The sequence below is a fragment of the Antennarius striatus genome, chromosome 4 (assembly GCF_040054535.1).
Source record: "Antennarius striatus isolate MH-2024 chromosome 4, ASM4005453v1, whole genome shotgun sequence".
Taxonomy (NCBI): domain Eukaryota; kingdom Metazoa; phylum Chordata; class Actinopteri; order Lophiiformes; family Antennariidae; genus Antennarius; species Antennarius striatus.
Window position 1 is genome coordinate 22,677,441 of NC_090779.1, and position 22,892 is coordinate 22,700,332.

General features: G+C 44.8%; 1 protein-coding gene and 2 long non-coding RNA genes across 5 annotated transcripts; 1 reads left to right on the plus strand and 2 right to left on the minus strand.

The window, feature by feature from the left end:
- Positions 1 to 85: 85 nt before the first annotated feature.
- On the minus strand, positions 86 to 15,460 carry LOC137593636 (zinc finger C3H1 domain-containing protein-like). Of its 2 annotated transcripts, XM_068312528.1 has the most exons (35): positions 14,756 to 15,460; positions 13,256 to 13,651; positions 12,702 to 12,895; positions 12,192 to 12,624; positions 11,469 to 11,680; positions 11,151 to 11,274; positions 10,913 to 11,004; positions 10,637 to 10,822; positions 10,343 to 10,489; positions 10,128 to 10,265; positions 9,621 to 9,739; positions 9,388 to 9,528; positions 9,046 to 9,220; positions 8,827 to 8,955; positions 7,673 to 8,326; positions 7,416 to 7,525; positions 6,684 to 6,815; positions 6,495 to 6,616; positions 6,314 to 6,415; positions 6,107 to 6,235; positions 5,736 to 5,913; positions 5,474 to 5,660; positions 5,176 to 5,364; positions 4,798 to 5,035; positions 4,611 to 4,716; positions 4,014 to 4,212; positions 3,756 to 3,850; positions 3,585 to 3,689; positions 3,253 to 3,357; positions 2,920 to 3,082; positions 2,640 to 2,740; positions 2,461 to 2,562; positions 1,973 to 2,012; positions 1,622 to 1,684; positions 87 to 975 (listed from the first exon to the last, which is right to left on the minus strand). In XM_068312528.1, exons 1-35 carry the CDS (start codon positions 15,303 to 15,305, stop codon positions 880 to 882), a joined length of 6,252 nt encoding a protein of 2,083 aa, XP_068168629.1. In that variant the 5' UTR covers positions 15,306 to 15,460; the 3' UTR covers positions 87 to 879. The 2 variants fall into 2 exon arrangements, with proteins under 2 accessions (XP_068168628.1, XP_068168629.1); XM_068312527.1 differs by having other exon boundaries at positions 86 to 1,684.
- Positions 15,461 to 16,245: 785 nt separating this feature from the next.
- Positions 16,246 to 22,888, minus strand: LOC137593664 (uncharacterized). 2 transcript variants are annotated; one of them, XR_011035154.1, is made up of 4 exons: positions 22,263 to 22,888; positions 20,458 to 21,182; positions 20,343 to 20,376; positions 16,246 to 17,492 (listed from the first exon to the last, which is right to left on the minus strand). It is a non-coding gene; the product is annotated as an uncharacterized lncRNA (long non-coding RNA). The 2 variants fall into 2 exon arrangements; XR_011035153.1 differs by having other exon boundaries at positions 20,458 to 21,196.
- LOC137593665 (uncharacterized) lies at positions 17,540 to 21,187 on the plus strand. Its single transcript, XR_011035155.1, has 2 exons — positions 17,540 to 19,675; positions 20,717 to 21,187. It is a non-coding gene; the product is annotated as an uncharacterized lncRNA (long non-coding RNA).
- Positions 22,889 to 22,892: the final 4 nt, after the last annotated feature.

Here is a 22,892-nt window from a genome sequence, read left to right on the forward strand (position 1 = left end):
TTCCATGGTTTTCTTACATTATAAAGAGTGGACAGAGATCATTAAGAGTCATGACACAATAAAACCAAAGAGACACTTTTTTTTCTCATTAGAAAATAATTTAATTATCATAAATTCAACATATGAAAACAAAAACACAACAGTGGAAGGACTCGTCTCCTCTCCTTGCTAATAATACTTTTTAATCATGAGAATTTTGACAAAAACAAAAAAAAAACAAAAAACAAATTGCACATGAGAGCATGTTAGTGAGGTCCTGACTGTCTCTAATCGTGGTGCCGGTCTGGACGTGGATCAGTCTCTGGATCAGTCTCTGTCTCACATTCAGACCCGAGACGCCGAATAGAAAACGCTGCAGCGGTGGTGGCGAACCACTCAAACGGATTCTCAAAAAGTTTGTTTGATCACTTTAACAAAATCGAGGCTTTTTCTCCCGGAGACAAACAGAAAACATCTTTTAAAAGACACATGGGGAAGGGGGAAGGGGAGGGTCGAACACCACAGTAATGTCACAGTCTATCCCGCCCACGCCGGCCCACCCCCCTCCATGCCCTCTCAGGGAGTTTAAAATAAAAGGAAGGAAATGAAATCCAAATTAAAAAGGTGACGGGGAACAAAAAAAGGGGAGGACATGAAGAATAAAGCAACACTGTCACTCAGCAGCAGCGGCAGCAGCAGCTCATACTTACGGATTCAAGCAGCTCCACACACACGGGAGGCGTCTCCAGGTGTCCCGGACAAAGGTGGTGGTGGGACGCCCATCTTACCTCGCCTCACCTGTCTGCTCTCACCCCCATCATCTACAGCTGATTGATCAACTGACTCTCATTTGAGTTTATTGCGCGGCTGACGAGAGCCACTGACTGATCCTCTGTCTGATCACTCACTGAGACTCACTCCCACCTGCTGACACCTGTCCAGCAGCCGCGTCAGTTTGTCTGTCTGCCCCCCTTCTGCTGCCTCGAACAGCAGCCTCTGTGAGAGGATGGGGGTGGGGGTACGGGAAGGGAGAGGAGGGAAGAAGAGGTGAGGATGGGGAAGGGTAGCAGGTGAACAGATGTGTACGCAGGTGTTAAACAAAACGAAAGCTTGTTGTGTCATCTCAGGTGTCTCTTCAGTCCAGGTAGAATTCATAGTCTAAAAACTACTTATTTAAAGTAATTAAGCAACAAGCTGTTAGCGGAAGGCTGTTAGCAGGGAGCTAAGTCTGTCAAAAAAATAGCTATTAGATGAAGGCTGACTGTTACAGAATATGAGAAGTGAGCTGTTAGCAAAGAACTATTAACAAAGCGCTGTTAGCCGAGAGCTATTTGATGACGGTTGGCTGGATGCTAGCAGTCAGCTGATAGCAGCTGACTGTTAGTGGCGAGCCACTGGCAGCTGTATAAAAGAAGCAGATTGTTAGCAGCAGGCTGTAAATCTGCTTTAGCTCATCAGTGGAGTAGCTGTTAGCGGCTGGTCTTTAGCTCGATGTGTGAGGACACCGCTAGGTGAGCTATCATAGAACTGTTGCACAATGATTGATCAATCCTGATTGATCCTGGGACACATGACGTGACCAAGCGTGAGCTGAGTGTTGCGTGTGTGTGTGTATTAGGTGAAAATGGAGGAGGTGATTTACATCTTTCCACAGGGCAGCGCACAGCGGGAGGTTGTGGAGCGCCTGCTGATAGAGAATCCGCACCTGTGAAGGAAAACGTGAAATAGGGTGGGGAGGAAAACAAACACACCAGACGGCAGAGCATCAGGTCAGTAAGAACACCGAAACAGAATGAAACAGACGGTCAGTCACGGTGTGACCAATACAACACATGTAGCTAAACCGCCTCTCTAAACATGAGAGGGGAAAACCTGCAGAGGAAGAGACCAGATTCAGTCACGTTAACACCAATCAACAGCTGAAGGTTGAAAAACTGGTCAGTCTATTCAAAGGGTAAACTGTGATGTCACATCCTGTCTGTCGCTAACTCACCTCAGATCGCTCCTTCAGCTCCCTCTCCACAGCAATCACTCTGCCAAAACACAAACAGCCGGTCATCACAGAATCTTTAATATTTAAATATGTATTATTATAGACAATACAAATGATTCTATTATGATTATTATTCAATGTACAGTAATTTATTTTTTTTCTAAGATATCTATTATCCTGTGTTTGTCTTATGAAATCTCAGACTCAAAGCATTGATGTCAATCCTTCTCCTAGGTTCAGCTGATTGGTTGTTGGACTGTTGGAGGCGGGGCGTTCTACCAAGCACCAGGCCAGTAAAGGCCTGAACATCCACCCCAGTCACACAGGATGATGTCATTGCAAAGGATGACCCCTGACCCCTTGAGGGGGTCTTTTTGTTTGATTTATTGACAAAGAAAAAAAAAAAAAAAAAACCAGACCAATGATAAAATCTGATTTTCAACGTTTTTCAACAAACTTCTCTGACCGGCTCTAAGCAGGTAACTCACATTTTCCAGTAGGCCAGACACTTTGGAGAGGTAGTGACCAGCATCTTGCCCTGGAACTTCAGATGCTCCATGTTTCCCTCCTGCCACTCCTGATGTAACAGCCTGAGAGATCCCACACCTCCGGTCACCGATACACACACACTGTGGCCTTACTCACATTAGAAGCGGCTTGACTTTACCTCAGGCCCAGTTCAATGTTGTTGGGTATGGCGTATCTCAGCCTCTCCAGGACCAGTGCATGCTGGGATTGTGGCAGACAGCTGAGGTAAAGAGCGACAACCTGGAGAAACAATTGACAGTCATTTCCAACTTTGTCCAATAAACCTAATTTTTATTGGCATGAAAGATGGATCAAAGTGTTTCACAACACAATAATTTACCTGAGAGCCAGTTAGAACAATTAGCTCCGAGTTAGGAACAGGAAACAGTTAATACAAAAGAGAAAAGGTTCAGTCTTGCCTTGTTGTGGAAGCGGTAGCAGCTCCAGAACTCCGCCGGGTTGAAGGGAACCTCCAGTCGGGACGGGACGGTGGTCAGGCAGCGCCGCACCAGGTCTGAGAACAGTTTGGACACGTTCCTGGCTGCACCTTGGCTCTGCTGGCTGCTGGTGAACAGCAGGTAACTGGTGACACACACACACACACACACACACACACAACAGACAGCAATGAGACAGGTCTCCAAACCTTCATTTATTTACACTCAACCTACGGAAGCAAGTCTTTGTCATGTAGGCTGTTTTAATCTTACCTTAAGGTCTTTGTACATCAATATAAAAATGAATGAACTCACTCCAGCCACAGCTTGTGGAGCTCTTCCAGCTGCATGGACGACCCCAGCGCTCTCTCGAAGGCGGCCACCGTCTCGTCCACGGAGCCGTGAAGCCACTGCCAGCGACTGCAGGAACACAAACGCCTCAAGGGGTCAACATGCAAAGTGTTTCACATGGTAGGAAGACTGATAACTGAGAAATACATACAGTATTTTCCGCACTATAAGGCGCACCTAAAAGCCTTTCATTTTTTCAAAAACCGACGGTGCCTCTTATAATCCAGTGCGCCTTACAGTGCAGAAAATACTGTGTGTCTGTGTGTGTATAAAAATGATTACAGACAGAAACCCACCAGTGGATGAGGTGGAGGTAAGGCATCTGCTGGCTGAGCTGCTCCTGAAGCTCGTTGATGATCGGACCTCTCAGAACCTCCTCAGTGGGAAAACCTAGAATGTGTCTAAAGGAACGAGTCTTAAGTCTTCATCCGAAATGAATCCTTTTCAACACGTCTTAAACTACGTACCTCAGAACATCTACTGGCTTCCTCTCACTCTGCTGGTCCTCGCAGAGACTCAGGATGAACCCCCTGAACAGAGGAACAATGGCACTCGACTTCTCCTGTCGCACAAACCAGAACTGTTTAAAAACATTCAAACTTAACCTCCACTCCAGATCTGTTTGCTATTCTGTTTCAGTGACAGATTGGAACACCGCTGTGTAGAATCCCATCCTGGATCTTTAGTCTGGGCTGCTTTTTGTTCACTTTTCAACTAGAACCTACCTGAGCCATGAGGAACTTGCAGGAGTGATAGAAGACCTCTGCATTGTTGGGACACTCGGCTAAAGCGTGGAGCCACATGCTGACCGCCTGATCCGTGTCCCCTCTGCTGATGTGGAGGTCCGCCAGAGTGTCCCTGAGGGTGCAGGACTCAGGACAAACCTCCAGAAGGGAGACGTTCAATGTGATGGCATCATCGAATCTACAAGAACAAAAAGAAGCATTTAAATAGTCCTGCTGTAAATAAGGTTTAACGGTAGCTCGTCTGTAGCTACCTCAACAGCCATCACTGTTAAGCTGATGTCACTGCTCTCTATTCACCGCAACTACAAATAGCTTCTCTATATACAGAAAAATTAACCAAGTATGACTCAGAACTTGTCTGTAATACCAAAAAAACCAATCAGGTTGTTGTCAAAATCAAATCTCATTGGATTTTCCCGACGTCGCTCCTTAATCTGTAATCCTGTAACACATATTTCTATCCAGCCGTTGATGTTTCTCTTTTATGCCTCAAATTTAATTGTTCAGTTTTTATTGACACTCAAGGTGGTAGATTGCTTAATCAGAGCGAAGAAACGCTCCGAGCAGCAGACTCACCTCTCCAGCACCTTGTGGAGGAAGATGAGGTTGGTGTGAAGAGGAAGGCAGGTCAGCGTTCTCTCTTTCTGAGACGCAGATTCGTCGCTGCACTGATGGATGGCGTCTGAGAGGGGAAGCAAGACCAGAAACTCAGGACCTCTCAGTAGAAGCAGCATTGAGACCCGAATGAGACAATAGCTCATACTGTGGAATAGAGCGATGAGGATGTCAGGCGGCGTGCTGACATCCTGCCGAGTCTTCCACGGCAACAGGAAGGGCTCTCTGCTGACCAGTCGGGACGGACCGGACTCCCCCTGATCGAAAAGGCTGGACGGCAGCCGGTCAAACTCCGTCAGGTGGATGTAAGACAGCCAGAGAAGCGCACGGTCGCGGACCGTCAGGCGCTCGGCGATGCTCGTGTCCTGGGATGACTTCAGGGCATTCTGCAAAACAAACCACAGAAATCGGTGACTGTGTGAGCCGACAGGAGTCGGGTGAGGGTCCACACATGCCAAAAAAAAATTGTGATCAAGTCATTCATGGAAGCTGTGGAAGATGTTTTGTAGATGTTCTCTTGCCTCACCTGTAGAATGGCCAAAGCTGCCTCCATCCGGCCCGTGAACAGATTGTGGTTGACTCTGTAGAGAAGAGCCTCCATCAGCTGGAAGGACAGCTTCTCCGAGACACCGGAAGAAGCTTCAGCGAGGAGAAACTGCAGCAGACGGTCACAAACGTAGTCCTTCCCCTCAAAAGAGCTCTCCAGGTTCAAATACTGCAGACAGAGAAACAGACGCTGATTCTGCAGGAACACACTGAGGGGCTTACTGGGAAATAACACACAGGTGAGGAGGCATTCAGATCTCAACAGACTCCAGACTTACCGCCCACCAGACTCTGTGGTTGGGGGCGTGCTCCACTGCCATCTCACACATCTCCTGCACCTCCTCCTTGCTCCCCCGTCGGGAGAACAGTGACAGGTAGTGGCTCCACACCTCCGGGTCTTCACAGTTGGTCTCCAGAGCACGAGACAAAGTGTTCAAGGCGGCTTCCAGACACTCTGCTGCAGGTCTGCACAATAACAACACCACTGACACACGAGTAGAGCTGGAATATGAAAAAGTAGCTGATGGGGTGGGGGCTTACATCATATTCTGATTCAAGTATTTAAAGGCGAGTTTGATCCACAGCTGAGTGTCAGACGGGTTCTCCAGGACGCTCGTCTCCAAGTTCGATATGTCGTCTGTCTCACTGGTGAAATAACGTTTGTCCTCCGACGTGACACAAACATCCATGACAGACAAGCTGGTCATGGAGCGATCATCTGCAAAGACAGACAGGAGGGTCAGATACAACAAATCTGTCCGGAGTTTGAGAACTTTTAAAAATATTGCGACACAATAATGTAGAAGCCTTGCTGGGATCCATCTTCCCTCAGAGGAACAGAGCATCTCCTGAACCAATCGTTGACCTCTGATGTTAACCAACAGGAAGGCCATGATTCAACTCGACCTCACCGTGTTGTCCAGTGGTCACGGCTCCAGCCGCCATCTCCTCCTCGCTGTCCTCCTCCGGGCTCCCGCTGCTTTGAGCCGAAGGCTTGGGCCTCCACCTCCTCACGTCTTTAGAGGTGGTGAAGGGAGGGACTGGAGGAAGAACAACAGTTCACTAGTCTGCCGTGTATTCTCTCAAGATGATGACATAGAATGAAGGACTATACCAACCATGACGTTTGCTTTCGTTCACTTTGCTGACGAGCAGGACGGCCTTCTGGTCGGAGCCCATCCGATCTTTGTTTGGCCCGAAAAGTTTCTTCATGTATTTTTCTAAAAATAGAAATTTGTTAAGTCTCAAAACGTCTCCTTTTGTTAGAATAAAAAAAAAACTGATGTTGCTGCGGTCTACCTGTGGCGACAGAGATGTCCTCGTCCGAGCTGGTCTCAAAACAGGAGATCAGGGGCAGGTTGTACGACAGGATGTCCTGGAAGAGCTTGTTCCCGGTCAGCGTGCAGTTCCGCATGTGCTGCCTGCAGAGCAGAGGGATCACACATGTAAAACTCTGACGGAGACACGCAGTAAAAACGGCATTCTCACCATCTGCAGTCGTCATCATTACAGGTTCCAGTCAGGTCAAAGCGACAGAAGCTCTTCTTGGGTTCGATGGTGTTGCTGTAGGTGACGGAGCTCAAAGATAACTTCTCCTTGGTCCGGTAGTACGGACTGAACCTGAGACAAAAACAAACCCAGGTCAGTTTTGGGCTAGTTTTGCATTTCTTGGATAAAAGACACAAAAATGTTTAGTTTTGAATAAATGAATGACAAAAATTTCCCCCCCTTTTTTTATATTGTTCATATTTTGTGTTGTTATGATGTGGTGTGGAGTATTATGTGCAGCAGGGACGTGTGGTCAAAGGAGGTGAGTAAGAAAAAATAAACAAATAATAATAAAAGATTTTTATTTTAAATTTTTGTATATTCTAATAATCCCCGAAGGGAAATTAGGGAAACTCTTCTCAATTTTAGTTCTCTGGTTTGTGCTGTGGGGCTACAGCATTATTTGTGTGATAGATATTTAGTTCAGAAGTCTGCTTCAAACATTGGGTCAGAAAATTTACACTGTGTAGTAAAAATGTAGTACAGTATATATATTTTTTTAATTTTAACGTCAGGTTACTAATCTAACAACTAATACGCCACTGTTTGTTTCATAAGTTTGTAAATCGGACTCTAACATCAGTGGCTCACCAGCCGTGAACCTGATCGCTTTCATATCTTTTTTCATATTTCACTGACAGTGAACGTGGTGTGTTCTGGTGAGTGGTCTACCTGTACGACCTGAAGACCAGCAGAGGGCTGTGATACGGTTCAAAAGGAACCGGCTTCAGCTCTGAGCTTCCTGATTGGTTCATGGCTGCGTCCACTTCCAGTGACACCACCTGCAACGAAGCAAATCATGTTCCTGAGAATGAGGTCAATCGATTGACACCAACACATCAATTCTTCAACAGATAGAAAGCAACACTTTTGAACAACATAAAATTAACTCTTCGTGTGTTAAAGCTCTGCAGATGTCCTGCTTTCACCTGCTGAGATGGACGGATTGCCACATCTTCTCCCACTTTGCTCAGCTCCGTGAGCAGCAGCTCTCCCAGCCTGGCCTGCTGCTCGTACCTCCTCTTCAGAGCTTCTATGTCCAGCCCTGAAAACACCTCCGCAGGCGGCCTGGAGGACGTCTTGGACAGTTTAGGGGAGCTGCTTTCTTTAACTGGAGTCGATGTCAGCTGCTCCAGATTGGGTTTGGTGAAAGAGCTGCTGGACTGACGGAGGGAGTGACGGCGCCCTCCGATGGCGGTGGCAGCGGGTGGGGATGTCGGCGCGGCTGAGGGCACGGATGTGGACTCCGATTCCTGATCTTCCACCTCGGGAACGTCTTCATTGTCCAGGGTGAGTTTGTCCTGGGTGAGGTCGTGCAGGGAGGGCTGGGGTACGGGGAAGGTGGAGGAGGGAGGTGTGAGCTGGATCTGGAGGTCTGGAGGGGTGGGGGCTCGTGCTGGGGGCTCCGCAGGCAGGTCTGAGGATGCCCCCTTGTTGCGGAGCGCCTGTGCCTCCTTCAGCTTCTGGATCTTGAGGGCGTACTCCGACTCCAGCTGCTGCAGCCGCTGCTTCTGGGCGATCAGCTCCGCAAAGTGACGCTCGGATCCGCGCGGAGCTCCGTCCACCCGCTGCAGTTTATTCGACTAGGGGGATGGGGGGGGGGGTAAAGTTCAATCAGTGTTGCACACTACGACTGTTAGCAGATTCTACAAGCAGATTTACACAAATTCTCAATTTAAATTCAAGATAGATATCGTACTGAAATGACGTGCTTACAACAACACAAGTCTGAACAACAATTTTATGTAATCAACATATTCTATAATAGTTGCATAATAAAATTAAATCAATTATTTTGCATGTATTTCTCAGACCCATAAGAGATTCATCAAGACACGCAGTACCAGTATAGTTTGGACACAACTTCTGTTGCAGTAGTCCGCTAACTACCGACAGCTAACTGTTTGTTAGCGAAAAGAGAACAATCTTTACGTCATCTCTTTTGAATTCACATACGCTCACGTCAGATGATGTAAGTACGAACCACAGAGTCAAACAGCTTCAATGTCCTCTGACACTTTGTCCAGAGAGCCGATCGAGCTGAGGCCTGTTGTGTTGTGACGTGTTGCGTTGTGTCACTCACCGGCATCTGGTTGGAGTCCACCCGACGCTTCAGCCCTTTGCCGGCAATCAGCTGAGCCCGAACCACCTCCTGCTCCAACTTGGCAGCCTGACTCCTTTTTATGGACACCCGATGTTCAACACGGTGCACCTGCAGGAGCAGACATCAGACATGAGCTCAAACACACACCCCGCCTGAAATGAACGCCGCTGTCTCAGTTCTCCTCTCTTTGCTCCCCACCTGCTCCTGTAGCTTCTTGAGGAGCGTCTTGTTGGCAAAGGCTATCTTCTCTGAAGCCTGCAGCTGCTCCCTCAGCTTGGTCACCTTGGCCTCCGAGGCCTTCAGGGACTCCCTCTTCTTCACTTCCTGCTGGAGGAGCTGTCTGAGGACGGCCTCCTCTCTCTGCAGCAGCTCTCTGAGAGACAACGGATCAACCACATGACTACAGTACAGCGCCATGGATACATGAAGACACCTTATGACGCCCTCAGGACTCTCAGTAGCATCACATCTATGTCAACCAGAATCTCTCCATCTTAATTTCAGCTAATTCCTTTATATGGGCCGTGGCTCCCCTCTCACCTGTGTCTGTCCAATTTCTGCTCTGCTTCTGTCAGTCTGATCACTGCAGCAGGTTTTCCCGATGGATCCAGCACAGAGTCACAAACGGCAGGAGAGCTGGAGCTCACACTGAGGTCCTTCAGCATCTTCTGCTTCTCCCTGCTGTTAAACGTCACAAAATGTTTGATATTTTGCCTTAGATGTTGGAGGGTCTTTAATGAGTTTCTGATGACAGGTGGATTTCCCCCCCCCACCTGGCTATTTCCTCCTTGAGCAGCCGGTATTCAGTCTTCTTGGCTTCAGGTAAGGCCTCTGGAGTTCTGACAGGGTTGTTCTCCTTCTCTGATCCTGATACTGCTTGAGGCTTTGATGCCTAGAAGAACACCAAACGCAAAAGCCTTTTAAAGATGAGGCGGTCACATAATGTTGTGCGTCCAAACATCTACTTCATATACACAATCCTCCTTGACCCTTGACCCTTCCGGTAACCGTAAGAGAGCCAAAGGTCAGACTCATCTCAGAGACCAACTAGGATAGCAAGAAAGCATTATTGCTGAAGTTAGCACCGTGTACAAGACGTTATTATAATTCAAATCATCAACTATCTTTATTTCTGAAGCAAAACTATTCAATATAAGAAAACAGGACAATAAAACTGAAGGATTAAGTTCCACGACTTAACAGCAGACTGAGTTACGGTTCAGTAGTTGCCTCCATACATTTGAATATGTACAGCGTTACTGAACTGAAAGTGGACGCACCTCCACCGTCCTCCTGGCCTCCTTGATCATGAACTCCAGTCCTCCAAACGTTGCCTGCGAAGAACTGCTGGTCTCCACCTCAGAGTCGCTGTCGTCCGAATCGTTGAGAGAAACCACCACAGACTTGTGTCGGGGCAGCTGCAGTGAAATCACATGATGTTACACACTCATTCCACCTCCCTCACATTGTCATCATTGTGGTGTGTGGATCTCACCACCAGTGGAGCTCTGTGATGTCCTCGGTTGAACTTGTTCGTTCTGGACTGGGCGTTCAGGCTGACAGCGCTCAGGTTCCCTCTGGTTGGCTGATCGACTCCCGAAGCAGGAGGAAGGCTGGGGGAAGGAGGACCGCTGGAGCCTCTCTGCACACGCATACGCGCACACACACACACACACACACACACACACACAGGAGAGGAAGGAGTCAGATGAGAGAGATAAGAGACAGGAAGTGGTTGTCAGATTGAGACAAGGGGCGGACACAGAGACAGACTGGTCAGCACACAAACCTCAGTCACTACTACCCTCTTGTTGGCCATGGACATCAGACATGTCTCCCTGAGCAACATCTCCTCCTCCTCCTCTTCATCAGCAAAGGGAGGCTTGGGAGGAGGCTCCGATTCATCTGGCGGTGGTGGGGGGAGAGGCGGCGGCGGTGGAGGGACGCCGGTGGAGCGGAAGGGCTGAGAGAAATCCTGAGAGGCGGAACCAAGAGCTGCATTTATTAACATTCTTTAAACACATCATCATAATCCTGAGTTAGAGACCGGGGGGGGGGGGCATACCATTCCAAAATGGTGGGAGTCGGTCACATAGAGAGACAGCTGGTTGAAACGCCCCAGATCGTCTGTCAGCTGGGCGTGTGTCGGCGACGGTACTGAAACAGGAAGTTTCAATCAAGGGGGTGTTGATGATGGGAAACAGAAATGAAAGTTTCCTCCACTCGTCACATTCTAATGGAACACCAACAATCAAAGTGGTGGTGGTGGTGGTGGTGGTGGTGGTGGGGGTTCTCATACCCACCTGGAGAACTTGTCTCACTGTCTGTGTCCATGGCAACCTCATCATAGTTGTCGTACTGGTAGAGGTTCCCCGAGGAGTCCAGACTCTGTTTGCCTACAGACTTCCTGTGCTCCCGGTCTGTGGACTGGAGAACACGCCACCCGTCATTCTTCTTCTGTGGTGTTCTAACAGTCTAGCCTTTACCTTCACATCACATTCTGATTCCTTTGTGCAGTTAGTCTTCAAACTCGTAGTTACAGTGTCGATGTGCATATTTTTTTTAACTAGCAGATAAATCCTGCTGTAATACCAGATGGAAAAGACAGAACCACAGCTTACTCTGCTGCGTGTCCTCGTCTTTCCTCCCACCAGCTTCATGAAGCGATTGTACTGCTCGTCCTGATTGGACAGATCACGGATTCGGCGGATTTCTTCCTCTCGTTTGCGCCGCTCCTCTTCTTCCTGTCGTCGTTTCTCCTCTTGTTCCCTCTGCTGCTGCAGCTTCCAGGTCCTCAGCTGCTGCTTCCTGAAGGCCTGTTTGGTTGTCGAGCCTGAGACGAGCATGAGAACACAGATACAGTGATCCCCGGTTACTTGCGGTTAATTCGTTCCAGGACCACCCATGTAAAACGAAATTCCGCGATAGAGCGACAAACTACTTATTATTTAAGGTAATTAAACGTTTGTGACCCCTCCCCATACTGATATTAAACCACCCTCTATCTGTATTACCTTTTCCCACACTCTTATCAACTGTTTAACGCACTTTTGTGTCTCACGGAAGTGCGCTGTGTTCCGTGAGTCTCGGAATGTGGCGCACTTCCGGATGCTGTCAGCCAATAGCATGCGCATAGTGTATCATGTGACTACTTACTAAAAATCTGTGATGTAGTGAAGCCGTGCAAGCGGGGGATTACTGTATTTAAATCAGACGGTCAACATAAATCTGATTTCTTTCCTGATACAACATCGTGATTTTTGAAGTCTTTTTTCCTCTGACTGACTCCTGATAGTACGACTGAGTCGGCGATGGGACCTCCTGCCCGCTGCATGTGTTCTCACCTGGGCTGACCTTCTTGCTGGGGTGAGGTTTCCCAGCAGCTCTGCCTCTCTCCGGCGGAGTTTTGGGACTGAATTTAGGACTGGCTTTGGGCCTGTCTTTTTCTGGAGGCCTGTGCATCACCTTGGCTCTGTCTCTGTCGCGTTCCTGAGGTCTGGACCTGGTTCTGATCTTGTTAGCATCAGCAGCCGCGGTGGCAGCTGCAGCAGCAGCGGCGGCAGCAGCAGAGGAGGCTGACCTGGTGGTGACTCTCTGTCTGACGGGTGGAGCAGCCGTGGAGGTGGAAGTCTTGTCGTGAACTCCTTTAGCGATTCGTTCTTTGCTCTTCTTCATCACCTGCTGCTCCTTCTGCTGCCACTTCTTACTGGCCGACTGCAGAGCGAGGAGCCGAAGCTGCAGCTCCGACAGCTCCTCCTCCTCCACCTTCACCACCGGCTGCTTGGTGCATGAGAGAGACACGATGTTAGCCTCATTGATCCAAATTACGTGCAAACTGATGATGATTGTACCACCTTATCCATGGAGGTGACGGAGTCCTCGCTGGAGATCGAAGAGTCACGCTGACATGAACACGTCTTAGTGCTTTTCTCATCTTTATCTGTCTCCTCGGTGCAGAACTCACACGTCTTCTGCTCTGACTCCTCTCCGGATTTTTGTTCTGTTTGCCCTCCATCCTGTTTCGTTTTTTCCTTTTCACCTGGTGAAACTAAACCACAGTAACATGACTTATTAAATGCCAATAACCTTCTTTACATGACTATTATTATTTTATCCTTTTAATACATATAGCTTACTTGGAAATAAACCTAATACCAACTAAATACAAAATATATAACAAAGCGGTGCATCATCAGCATGTAAAGTGACAAATATGATTAATTCATTAAATATCAGTTAACGTATCATTTCTTACATGTTTTTTTGTCACATTATTTCATTGTGAATTTTTGGGGGACTCAAATTTTAAACCGACTTTCCATCATGGTAATAATTTAACGGCTTCCTCTGAAGCGGCTGCCTGGTTTCTCAAACAGTAACAGCTGACTGGAGTTTTATTCTGGCTCACCTTCGTCCTTGGCCTCCTCTTCCATCTCCTCATTCGCCCAATTCTTCTTCAGCTCATCCAGGTTGACGGCACCAGAGAGTTTGTGACGGAGAGGTTTGATGTTGAATGCCTGAAACGCTTTCTTTTCAGCCGCCTCCAGCTCAGACCGCTCCTCCGGACTCTCTTCCTGTATTGGTTTGGTCTGTATAATACTGACCTTGACTTCTGGGGCCAGGGCTCTGGCAGGGGGTGCTTTGGGCTCCAGGGCCATGGTCTCCTCCTTCCGGATGCACTCTAGCTCCAGTTGGATCTGCTTATACTTGGACAACAAGTCCTCAAAGGACTCATCAATACTATTCTCTGGTTTGGAAACACTGTGAGCTGCTTTCCTCAGGTGGTTCCTCCCCAGCAGCTTTTCTGAGGTCAGAGGTTAAGGACAGTAAACTTCTGCATCTATTTTCTTGCACAGGAGACAATTGTAACCATTTTTTGTACAGCTGCTTGTCAGCTTTGTGGGTCACGGGTATTGCTGGAGCCTCTCCCAGCTGACTATGGTCGAGAGTTGGGGTACGCTCTGGACACTGCTCATTTTTGAAGGTAGGAGGAAGCTGGAGAACCCAGAGAGAACCTACACAGAACAAACTCCACACAGCAAGGACTCAAACCACAAACCTTCCTGCTGTAAGGCAACATAACTACCTACTAACAACTAAAATGTTTATTATAGAAACGGCTAATTATAGATTAACTAAAAGCCTTGAAGGCTTTGGTTATATTACATAATGAAGATCAGAGTGAACAGATTTAATTGCTGTTATAAATATTCCTCTTCATCCTTTCATGAGAGCAATGGAGAAACTGCAAAACATGTTGAGCTTGAACAGCATGACAATCTGTGCATGTGTAATAGTCAGAGAACAGGACGCACCGTGTTTAAGGCCAACACAAGATATAATGCAGCCATTTTCCAGTATTTAGTTATAATAGATAGATAAAGCCAGATAATTTCAGAATGAAAAACAAAAATGAGCGTCCATTTTTAAAATGTAAAAAGGATGACTCGCTGCGGCAAGTCCTAACACGACAGGCCGAAAGGACATATTGCTAAATTAGACAGATCATCTACAGACTGCTGGGTGGCTTACTGGACTCACTATACAGTAACCAATTAAAATAATCAGATTCTTTGTTGAGGAACTGATTAATTGATCTTTTCAACCAAACAACACAGATCAATGACACCAGTTTAAACCAACACAATGACAGATTAGATAGATAAAAACATCATCTAGTACGTTATCATTTGGGATGATGTTTTCTTGTAAACTGGGATCCATTAAAATGACTGCATAATGACAATCTGGCCAGATGACAGCAGGTCTGTGTGTGAAGCCGGAAGGAAAATGCAGTTATTTTATGTTATATATAATTGCTCCTTTATGGACCATTAATGATTTAGGCGCAGACACATTCTCAGGTGAGTTGTGATTGAATTAGTGTCTTGTTTTTGACAAAGGATACGTTTTCTCGAGGGAGAGTCTTTCTTGTGGCTCTCTCCGGGCCCGTAACGACCGGGGGGACCTCTGATGTTTCCGCCACCCCGGCTGCTCCGGTTCCAATATCCCCGCCCGCCGTTCGGAATGGCCCGGTGCCTGAACCTGCCAAGGGCATCGTGGCTTCGCTCCCAGAAGCTAGTTCGCGGACTCGTCTCGCCGTGAGGGCCGAGCCCCGGCGGCAAGGGAGGCGGCAGCAGCAGCGGAGCAGGGGATGAAGCAGGAGGCCGGTCGGGCCCGCTCGGCCCGCATTGCTGTCTGTGGCTCAGGGGGAAAGGGCCGTGCCCGTGAGGTCGGTTGTATGGCATGAGGTGGCGGAAATCTAGCGGCTGGTGTGGCAACGAGTTGTGCGGATGACGACGAGGGCTTCTTGTCGGCGGCGGAGGGACACCACGGAGGTTCCGGTGACCATCCCCCCGCCGAAGAGGCAGACTCTCCTCGGTTTCATCATCGCATATCTCACCGTCTTCAAGCTCCACTTCCTCTCTCGTTGAACGACCCACTGTATTTAAATCCATACTTCAGTCACGATAATGTGAACTCATCCGGTTGTAAACGCTAAAGTCATGTTTTCAAATGAATTATAGGCTGATATGTAGTTAATACTCTTAACGAGTCGTCCTGACAGTTTCTTTTCAACGGCGCTGATCCAACTCTCGCGATAAAGCCAGACAGACTTAGTAACCGGAAGTTGGAAAATGGATATCTTTGCATTTCCGGTCTGTAAAACAGTTGTAGTTTTACAGAACACGTAACTACTCATGTTATAATAAAGGTGGTCGTATTAAAAATAAGATGCGTCGTCATTTTATTTTTGTATTAAATGAAGTATATTCATATTTAATTCAGTTAAATTATTTAATTCCTCAATTTACCAATTACATTTAATAATATACAGTAGTTTTAATTTACTTTCCAAACAAGACCAAACACACGTCGCTAAAACATTAGAATTCCAAATTCATACAGTGGATATATTTTAAAAAATTAAATAATCATTGCTTGTACATTTGAAATATCTTAATTTAATTCCTGAAAAATAAGGTCAATGATTTTTTTTAATGTTTGATCCAGTGGTACAATGTAATTGCCATTGTCATGAGACTGTTGCCAAAAGTTAGAGGACCTCTACATTGGTCGTTTGTGGGGTATTTACATATTCTTTTGTCTACACTGGTTTCCTCTGGGTGATATAGCACACAGAGCGAACTATCTTCACACAGGAGTGAGTGTGAACTGAGAGTTCACAACATTTTCAGGGTGACTTTATTGAAGTTAAATAAATATTACTTACATGTGTAAAAATTAATTTCATAAGTTCATTATGTTTGGGAAATGTATATGTAGTACACAAATTGCTAGACAAATGTAAGTCTGCTCACATTTTTTTTAATTTATTTATCTGTGAACCAACAAGTACATTGTGCAGTTACACGAGATGTTTGAAAGCGTGCTGAACTGTGGAGTACATCAGATGAGACACTTACATTTGATTATTCTGTCCCAGGAACAGTCGGACAAGCAGAAGTGTTGCTACCTGTGGAAAAAATGAAAGACACTAACTAACGTGATGGATTTTATATAGTGAAATAGAAATTATTGGATATTGTTATTTAATCAATACAATTTTATTTGTTCTTCTTTTGACACGACAGTTTTCTTTTAAAAGTTCTAGATATTTCTGGAGTAGCAGCAGTTTGTCGATCATTAACCTTCTCAAATACTCAAATGAAGACATCGCAGTTTACTAGAATAATTAACACAGAAACGACTGCAGTCCCAACTTCAACTAAAATCGCTGCATTCTTTCAGCAAACGTCAGCGTCACCTGTCGCTGACTTCCGCCTGATGTGACCCCGTTAATATTCCGATGAGGAACTTGCCACACTTCTACCGACCACAAACGCTGCAGAATTGACAGACAACAAAAGTATGAACACGAAAAATGCCAAATGCCTAATTATGAGTCATTTATATATGATAAAGGATACTATTTTAAAATCCATTTATATTATAAAACAAAAGGATTGAAATGGCTGGAAAGGTAACGTTGTAAGAAACTAATGGGAAAAAAAACCCCACAGCCATTTATACAAAATACAGCTTGGAACATCTGTTTTGTACAAGAAGAAAAACAACAACTAGAAGAAAAAAAACAAATAATAATGAGTATGACATATTCTACCAAGTAGAAGGACCGCAGATGAAGGCGAATATCTGAAAGCAGAACAAAAATACCTTTCATTCCTTACTCGGAACCTTTACTATGTGACACATCACGCCTGTCAACAACATCAGCGCTGCTAACGTTATAGCTTTATGCATGTAAGGAACTACAGAAGTTCATATCGTCGTTTCCTCGCTGATTATTTAAGTGGAAAATAATGTCGATTAAATATTTGAGATACTTTACCAACGATCGAATGACTGCTGCTGCTTTTTAAATATTCAGAGCTTTTTAAAATGATCCTGTAGTGAGGTTACATAATTCACCCAGGTACTTTGGGTGTGGATTGTTGGTTCCTACACGGACGGGTTAATGTGTTGCACACCTGTTTTTCGTTTTACCCTCCTCAAATGTTCAGCAGTAAAGTTTTTGCTCCTTTCGATACCCTGCCTCCGACTCCAATTCTTCGGCACTACAATCCTTAAGTTTGAAGAAGAGATAGATCGTCATCGCAGAATGATCGATTTGGTCGGGAAACCTGAAATAAAGTTGCACAGGATAGGTAAAGAGAAAATTATTTGGAAAGCACTGATCCGATGAGTTAAACTATTGACATACAACAATCTCACTGACTTAACTGTGTACTGCTGCTGGTTGTCTGCATGCATGTCCACGTTTTTTTTTTTTTTAATTTAAGCCAGGGGGTCGGGAACGTGTTAGCTCGCGAGCCAGGCATAGATCTTTTGATGATTGCAGATAAAACATAAAATATTCTCACTTTTACTGCTCATGTCCTGTTCAGAGACGCAGTTAGCTGCAGGAGCAATTGTCCTTTATTTAATTGGATGATAATATCATACGTTGCTGGTTTCCCCTTTTGAATCAGTATGCTCGGTCATTAGCTGAAAGCTAACCCTTCCACGAAGAAGATGGCGAGAAGAAAAAAGGATGCGGAGTATCGTAGATTTCAGGATGAATGGACCGAAGAATTCGCCTTTGTGGAGAGAGCAGGTTCTGCGGTGTGTCTAATTTGCAATAACAAAATAGCATCGATGAAACGGTGGAATGTTAAGCGGCACTTCCAAACACGCCATGCTACCTTTGCATCGAAATATCCAGCGGGAGACAGCAGAAAGAAAGCGTGCCAAGAGCTACTGAGCAGGGTGGAAGCTAACCAGCAGCAACTCCAAGGTGACGATAATTCTTTTATCTATGATAGATCTTTACCGATATTGAAGGACGTAAAACCATTCACAGACGGCGAGTCTGCTAAAACGTTCATGCTGGATGTAGCCAATGAACTTTTTGATGATCTTCCGGATAAAGACAAAATAATCAAACGAATACAAGACATGCCTCTGTTGGCAAGTACTGTTCATGATCGTGCCACCATGACAAATCAAGTAGAGGAAAAGCAAGTGAAGGGCATAAATGCAGCGCCGTTCTTTTCCCTGGCTTTGGGTAAGTCGACAGACGTAAGCCATTGGTCGCAGCTCAGAGTGATTGCAAGATATGCTGCTGATGACACACTGCTTGAAGAAAGCCTTGGTGTTCTGCCAATAAAAGAGTCCACAAGAGGTGAGGATTTATTCAAGTCTTTTATGGAGTTTGCTCAAGAAAAACATCTACCCATGGATAAACTTGTCTCAGTGTGCACTGATGGAGCTCCATGTATGGTGGAGAAAAACCAAGGATTCATGGCACTTCTCCGTGAACATAAAAATAAGCCCATCCTAAGTTTCCATTGTATTCTAAACCAGGAAACACTCTGTGCTCAGATGTGTGACGGGCAGCTTGGAGAAGTGATGTCACTGGTCATTCGTGTGATCAACTTGATTGTTGTCCGAGCTGTAAATGATCTCCAGTTCAAAACACTGCTGGATGAAGTTGGACATAACTATCACAGTCTGTTTTTGTACAGCAACGTGCGTTGGTTGTCAAGAGGGAAGGTGCTTAGCTGTTTTGCGGCTTGCTTGAACGAAATCCGGTCTTTCCTTGAAATGAAAGACATTGAGCATCCTGAACTAGCTGAAACTGAGTGGCTCCTCAAGTTTTACTATCTCGTGGACATGACTGAACATCTGAACCAGTTCACTGTGAAAATGCAAGGCGTTGAAAATACAGTGTTATCTCTTCAGCAAGCCATATTTGCTTTTAAAAACAAGCTGGAGCTCTTAATCGTGGATCTTGAAACAGGTCGTTTACTACATTTTGAAAACCTGAGGCAATTTAAAGATGCATGCGCAGCAAATGAGCCAGCTCAGAAGTTTGATCTCCACCAGTTATCTGGCTTTACATCCAGTTTCTTACAGTGGTTCAGAGCACGCTTTGGAGAATTTTGGGAGCACACTCGTCTTTTTAGGTTCATCACCCATCCAAATGAATGTTCACTGAACACAGCCGACCTGAGTTACATTCCTGGTGTCTCCATCAGAGATTTTGAGTTAGAAATGGCTGACCTGAAGGCCTCAGACATGTGGGTGAATAAGTTCAAGTCACTGAATGAAGATTTGGAAAGAATCGCACGACAGAAAGCAGAGTTGGAGAGCAAGCACATGTGGACAGAAATGAGAAAACTTCAACCCGAAGACCAGCTGATTATCAAAACTTGGAACGTGCTTCCTGTCTCATACCACACACTGCAGCGTGTGAGCATTGCTGTATTGACCATAAAGCTTAACATGAAGCATAATCCATGCAGCACCGGAAGTCACATTAATGGTGAGTTTTATAGCAACATTATTTTAAAGAATAAAGTCAGAGGCTTATTATACTAACATTTAGTTGAATTCAGTCTTGAACATATTATATGGCTCTCAGTGAAATAAATTTCCAAATATTTTCCTTTGATGGCTCTCAGTCAAACAGGTTCCCGACCCGATTTAGACCTTGGGCCCAACGTCACAGATTAAAATAACAAGCCTCAACAAAGCTGATGTTTTTAATAACAAAGACATCTGATCTAATTTACCAAATTAATTCACTTCTTATCAAACCACGAAGACGCCCTGAAAATATCTGCTCGTCATTTTTTGCTTATTTTTTTAATACAGTAACAATTTGTGTTTAATTGAGAAGTTGCTGTATTTAGGATACAAATATTGTGTAGTGAACTCACATCATGGCTTATGTGATTTGGTGTGAGTACTGTAATTGGTGCTAACATGATGTACAGTACTGTAAATTCATATGAGAAACTGGGCTTTTATTTTGAAGTCTCAGTTACATAGTAACCAACAGGTCCAGTTTGGCCATGCCCACGTGGTCACGCTCCCTTTTGTTGCATGTGATTAAGTATTTTTCTGATAATTGCTGTGTAAAATTTTACTCCATATGCTGTGCATGACATCCTTTCTCTATGCTAACAGGTTGTGTGTGTTGGGTTTACCTTTCGTTGTGGATTGAGAGAAACTTTGAATATCCTAAGAGAAAGAAAGCCAGTCACAGTCTGTACATCAAGGGAAGAACACAAAAAGAATTTTAATTGTTATAATGGAATATACCGTAATCCTTTCTCTGTCTTGGCTTCCAGTGGGCTAAAGGTTGTAGTCTTAACTGCCTTCTGAGTAGTCATAAGATTAATATGTCCATAATTACAAGCACACAGCCAGTCCATAGGAATAAACACTTGTAACTCAAATATTCATAAAAATGTTTTCTTTGTAATAAAGAATGTCTTCTACACAAATACCTTAATTCTCAAAAAAACATGTTTGTCATTGCCTTGTCTTAGTGCATTTGTTTGTTTGTTCTTCATTCCAGAGGAGATTCTAGCAAACCAAGAGTTCGGTAACCAGGAGGAGCCAGAGCCTCTGCAAATGAAAGAGGAGCCAGAGGAACTCTTTATCAATCAGGAGGGAGAGCAGCTTGTTCTGAAGCAGGAGTCTGACACCTTTACATTGACTGCTTCTAAAGAGGAAAACGACCTCAGGGAAGATCAGACTCTGTTCCTGAATTCTGAAGAAAGTCTTTGTGCAGCACTGACAGAGTCTGTTGTTAACATGCCGGTTATAATCTCTGTGGTAGGAGGCATAAACAGCAACGTGCCGCAGGATCAGAAAGGAGACAAACATGAAAACTCCGGGTCAGCTGAAAGTAAAGAATTGACACCAACCATCAATAGAGTCAGAATCAAGATGAACACAAACTTACTGTGTTAAAAGGACTTTTTTCCAGGACAAAGAAGAGCTTGATTGTCTGTGCAGAATTTTGGGTGTCACTTCAAAATCTGAAGAGAAATTACTGACAGATGTATACAAAAGAAAGCTAAATCATTCATCTTCTATTGCATAATCAATTTACTTGTAAAATGTGCTGTTAACTATTTGCAATTACCAAATGACACGAAAAAGTTTGCATATATAATTTTAACAAATGTTTCTTTAAAGCTTTCAACAAATGTTTACTTTAACTGATGAGTGTTGCTTATTGGGATTGGATAGGATGGCGGCGTGTGCACACAGCGACTCATCTCTCTAGAGAGATTTTTAGAGTGGTTCTTTCATATTTTTTTACTGCCTGAGAGGACTAATTTAATCTGTGCTGTATGTCATGCAGTATAGTACATTTGACAATAAAGTGGACTATGACTACAGTCTCAGTGATTCAATCCACCAAATGGACTTGTAATTGACAGCTATGTTTTAAATCCTTCCCATAAATTTTAAAAATACATGGCCACTCCCCTGTATTGGATGTCATGTAGATATTCTAATGACCCTTCGCTCTGAAGTGTTTTTTGCATGTTTGACAAACAAAAAGGCATGTCGATTCTCACATGTTTTGTCAGTCATGTGTGAAACTTTCCACACGTTTGACAAATGTATGGCCTCTCCCCTGTGTGGATTGTTGTGTGTTCACTCAAATGACAAATTACGTGTGAATTCTTTCCTACATGTTTGGCATACAGTACATCAGGCTTCGCACCTTTGTGGATGCACTCAAGTGGAGTGTTAATTGACACTTACGGCTAAAATCTTTCTCACATGTTTACCAAATGTGGCTTGTCATCTGTGCTCATTTTAAAGTGAAATGTTGAATTAAATGTTAAATGCTATTCACATGTATTTCTGCTCTGATCATGGTTTTGGCTACATGAGAGTTGTCAGACAGCAGCTGCGGGTTCCCATAGCTGTGGCATTTTACTGCTTAGAACAGCTTTTAGGCATTCCAAGTTTCATTTTCTGTCTGTTTAAGTCACATGATACACATGCGTTGTTCTCCTTTAAAAGAGGCAATAGTATGAATAACAACACAATTATATGACAGGCGCCTCTCAGGAATCATCCTGGGCTTTTAGCAGACCTACAGTCATCTCCACCCAGCCTCTTGTCCTGCAGTGAACCCAGATGAAGTTTTGTGGGAGGCCTGGTTCAGTGTCAGAAGCCTCAGTTGCCATTGGTGATCCCTGTGCTCCAGGTAAAAGCCATCAAAGTGCCCCTTGATAGTGGATACATTACACTGGATTAAAGGATGGAGACATGTGAGTTATTTCAAACCTTTACTCTGCCTACCACGTTACAGTCTGCTGCTCAGGTAAGACTCATCACACATCCGTGGGTCAGGAACCGACCCCGCGCACTTTGCCTCCACGTCAGAAATGTAATTTGCAGCATCACATATGATTTGGACAGATGTTAGTTTATCTATGATGCAGTCTTTAAGATGTTGAAGCAGTAGTCAATCTACATGTACCTTTGAGTTCTCACTTAAATTCCATTGAGAACTTGTGGACTGTCAAAATTTCCAGAAGACTCAAAAAAACAGGAAGAACAAAGAAGAATCAACTGGACTTGTTTTAAGTTAGGTTTAAATTTTTAAAAAAACCGTCACTGTTTTTTGACAAAAGTCTATGAATAGAAATTAAAAGCTAAATGTATTAAACTATAAAATTCTCCGACTACTAATAACACCAAACGCTGCATTTGTGTGTGAAATA

Bases quoted from the DNA above. Each gene is read 5' to 3' on its own strand.
- LOC137593636 (XM_068312527.1), bottom strand. From the start codon at position 15,305: ATGGATTTAAATACAGTGGGTCGTTCAACGAGAGAGGAAGTGGAGCTT. The intron at 9,740-10,127 runs GTGCGTCCACTT...GTGTTCTTCTAG, and splicing joins AGGCCAGGAGGACGGTGGAG to GCATCAAAGCCTCAAGCAGT. The intron at 8,956-9,045 runs GTGGGGAGCAAA...CTGCTCCTGCAG, and splicing joins TCAAGAAGCTACAGGAGCAG to GTGCACCGTGTTGAACATCG.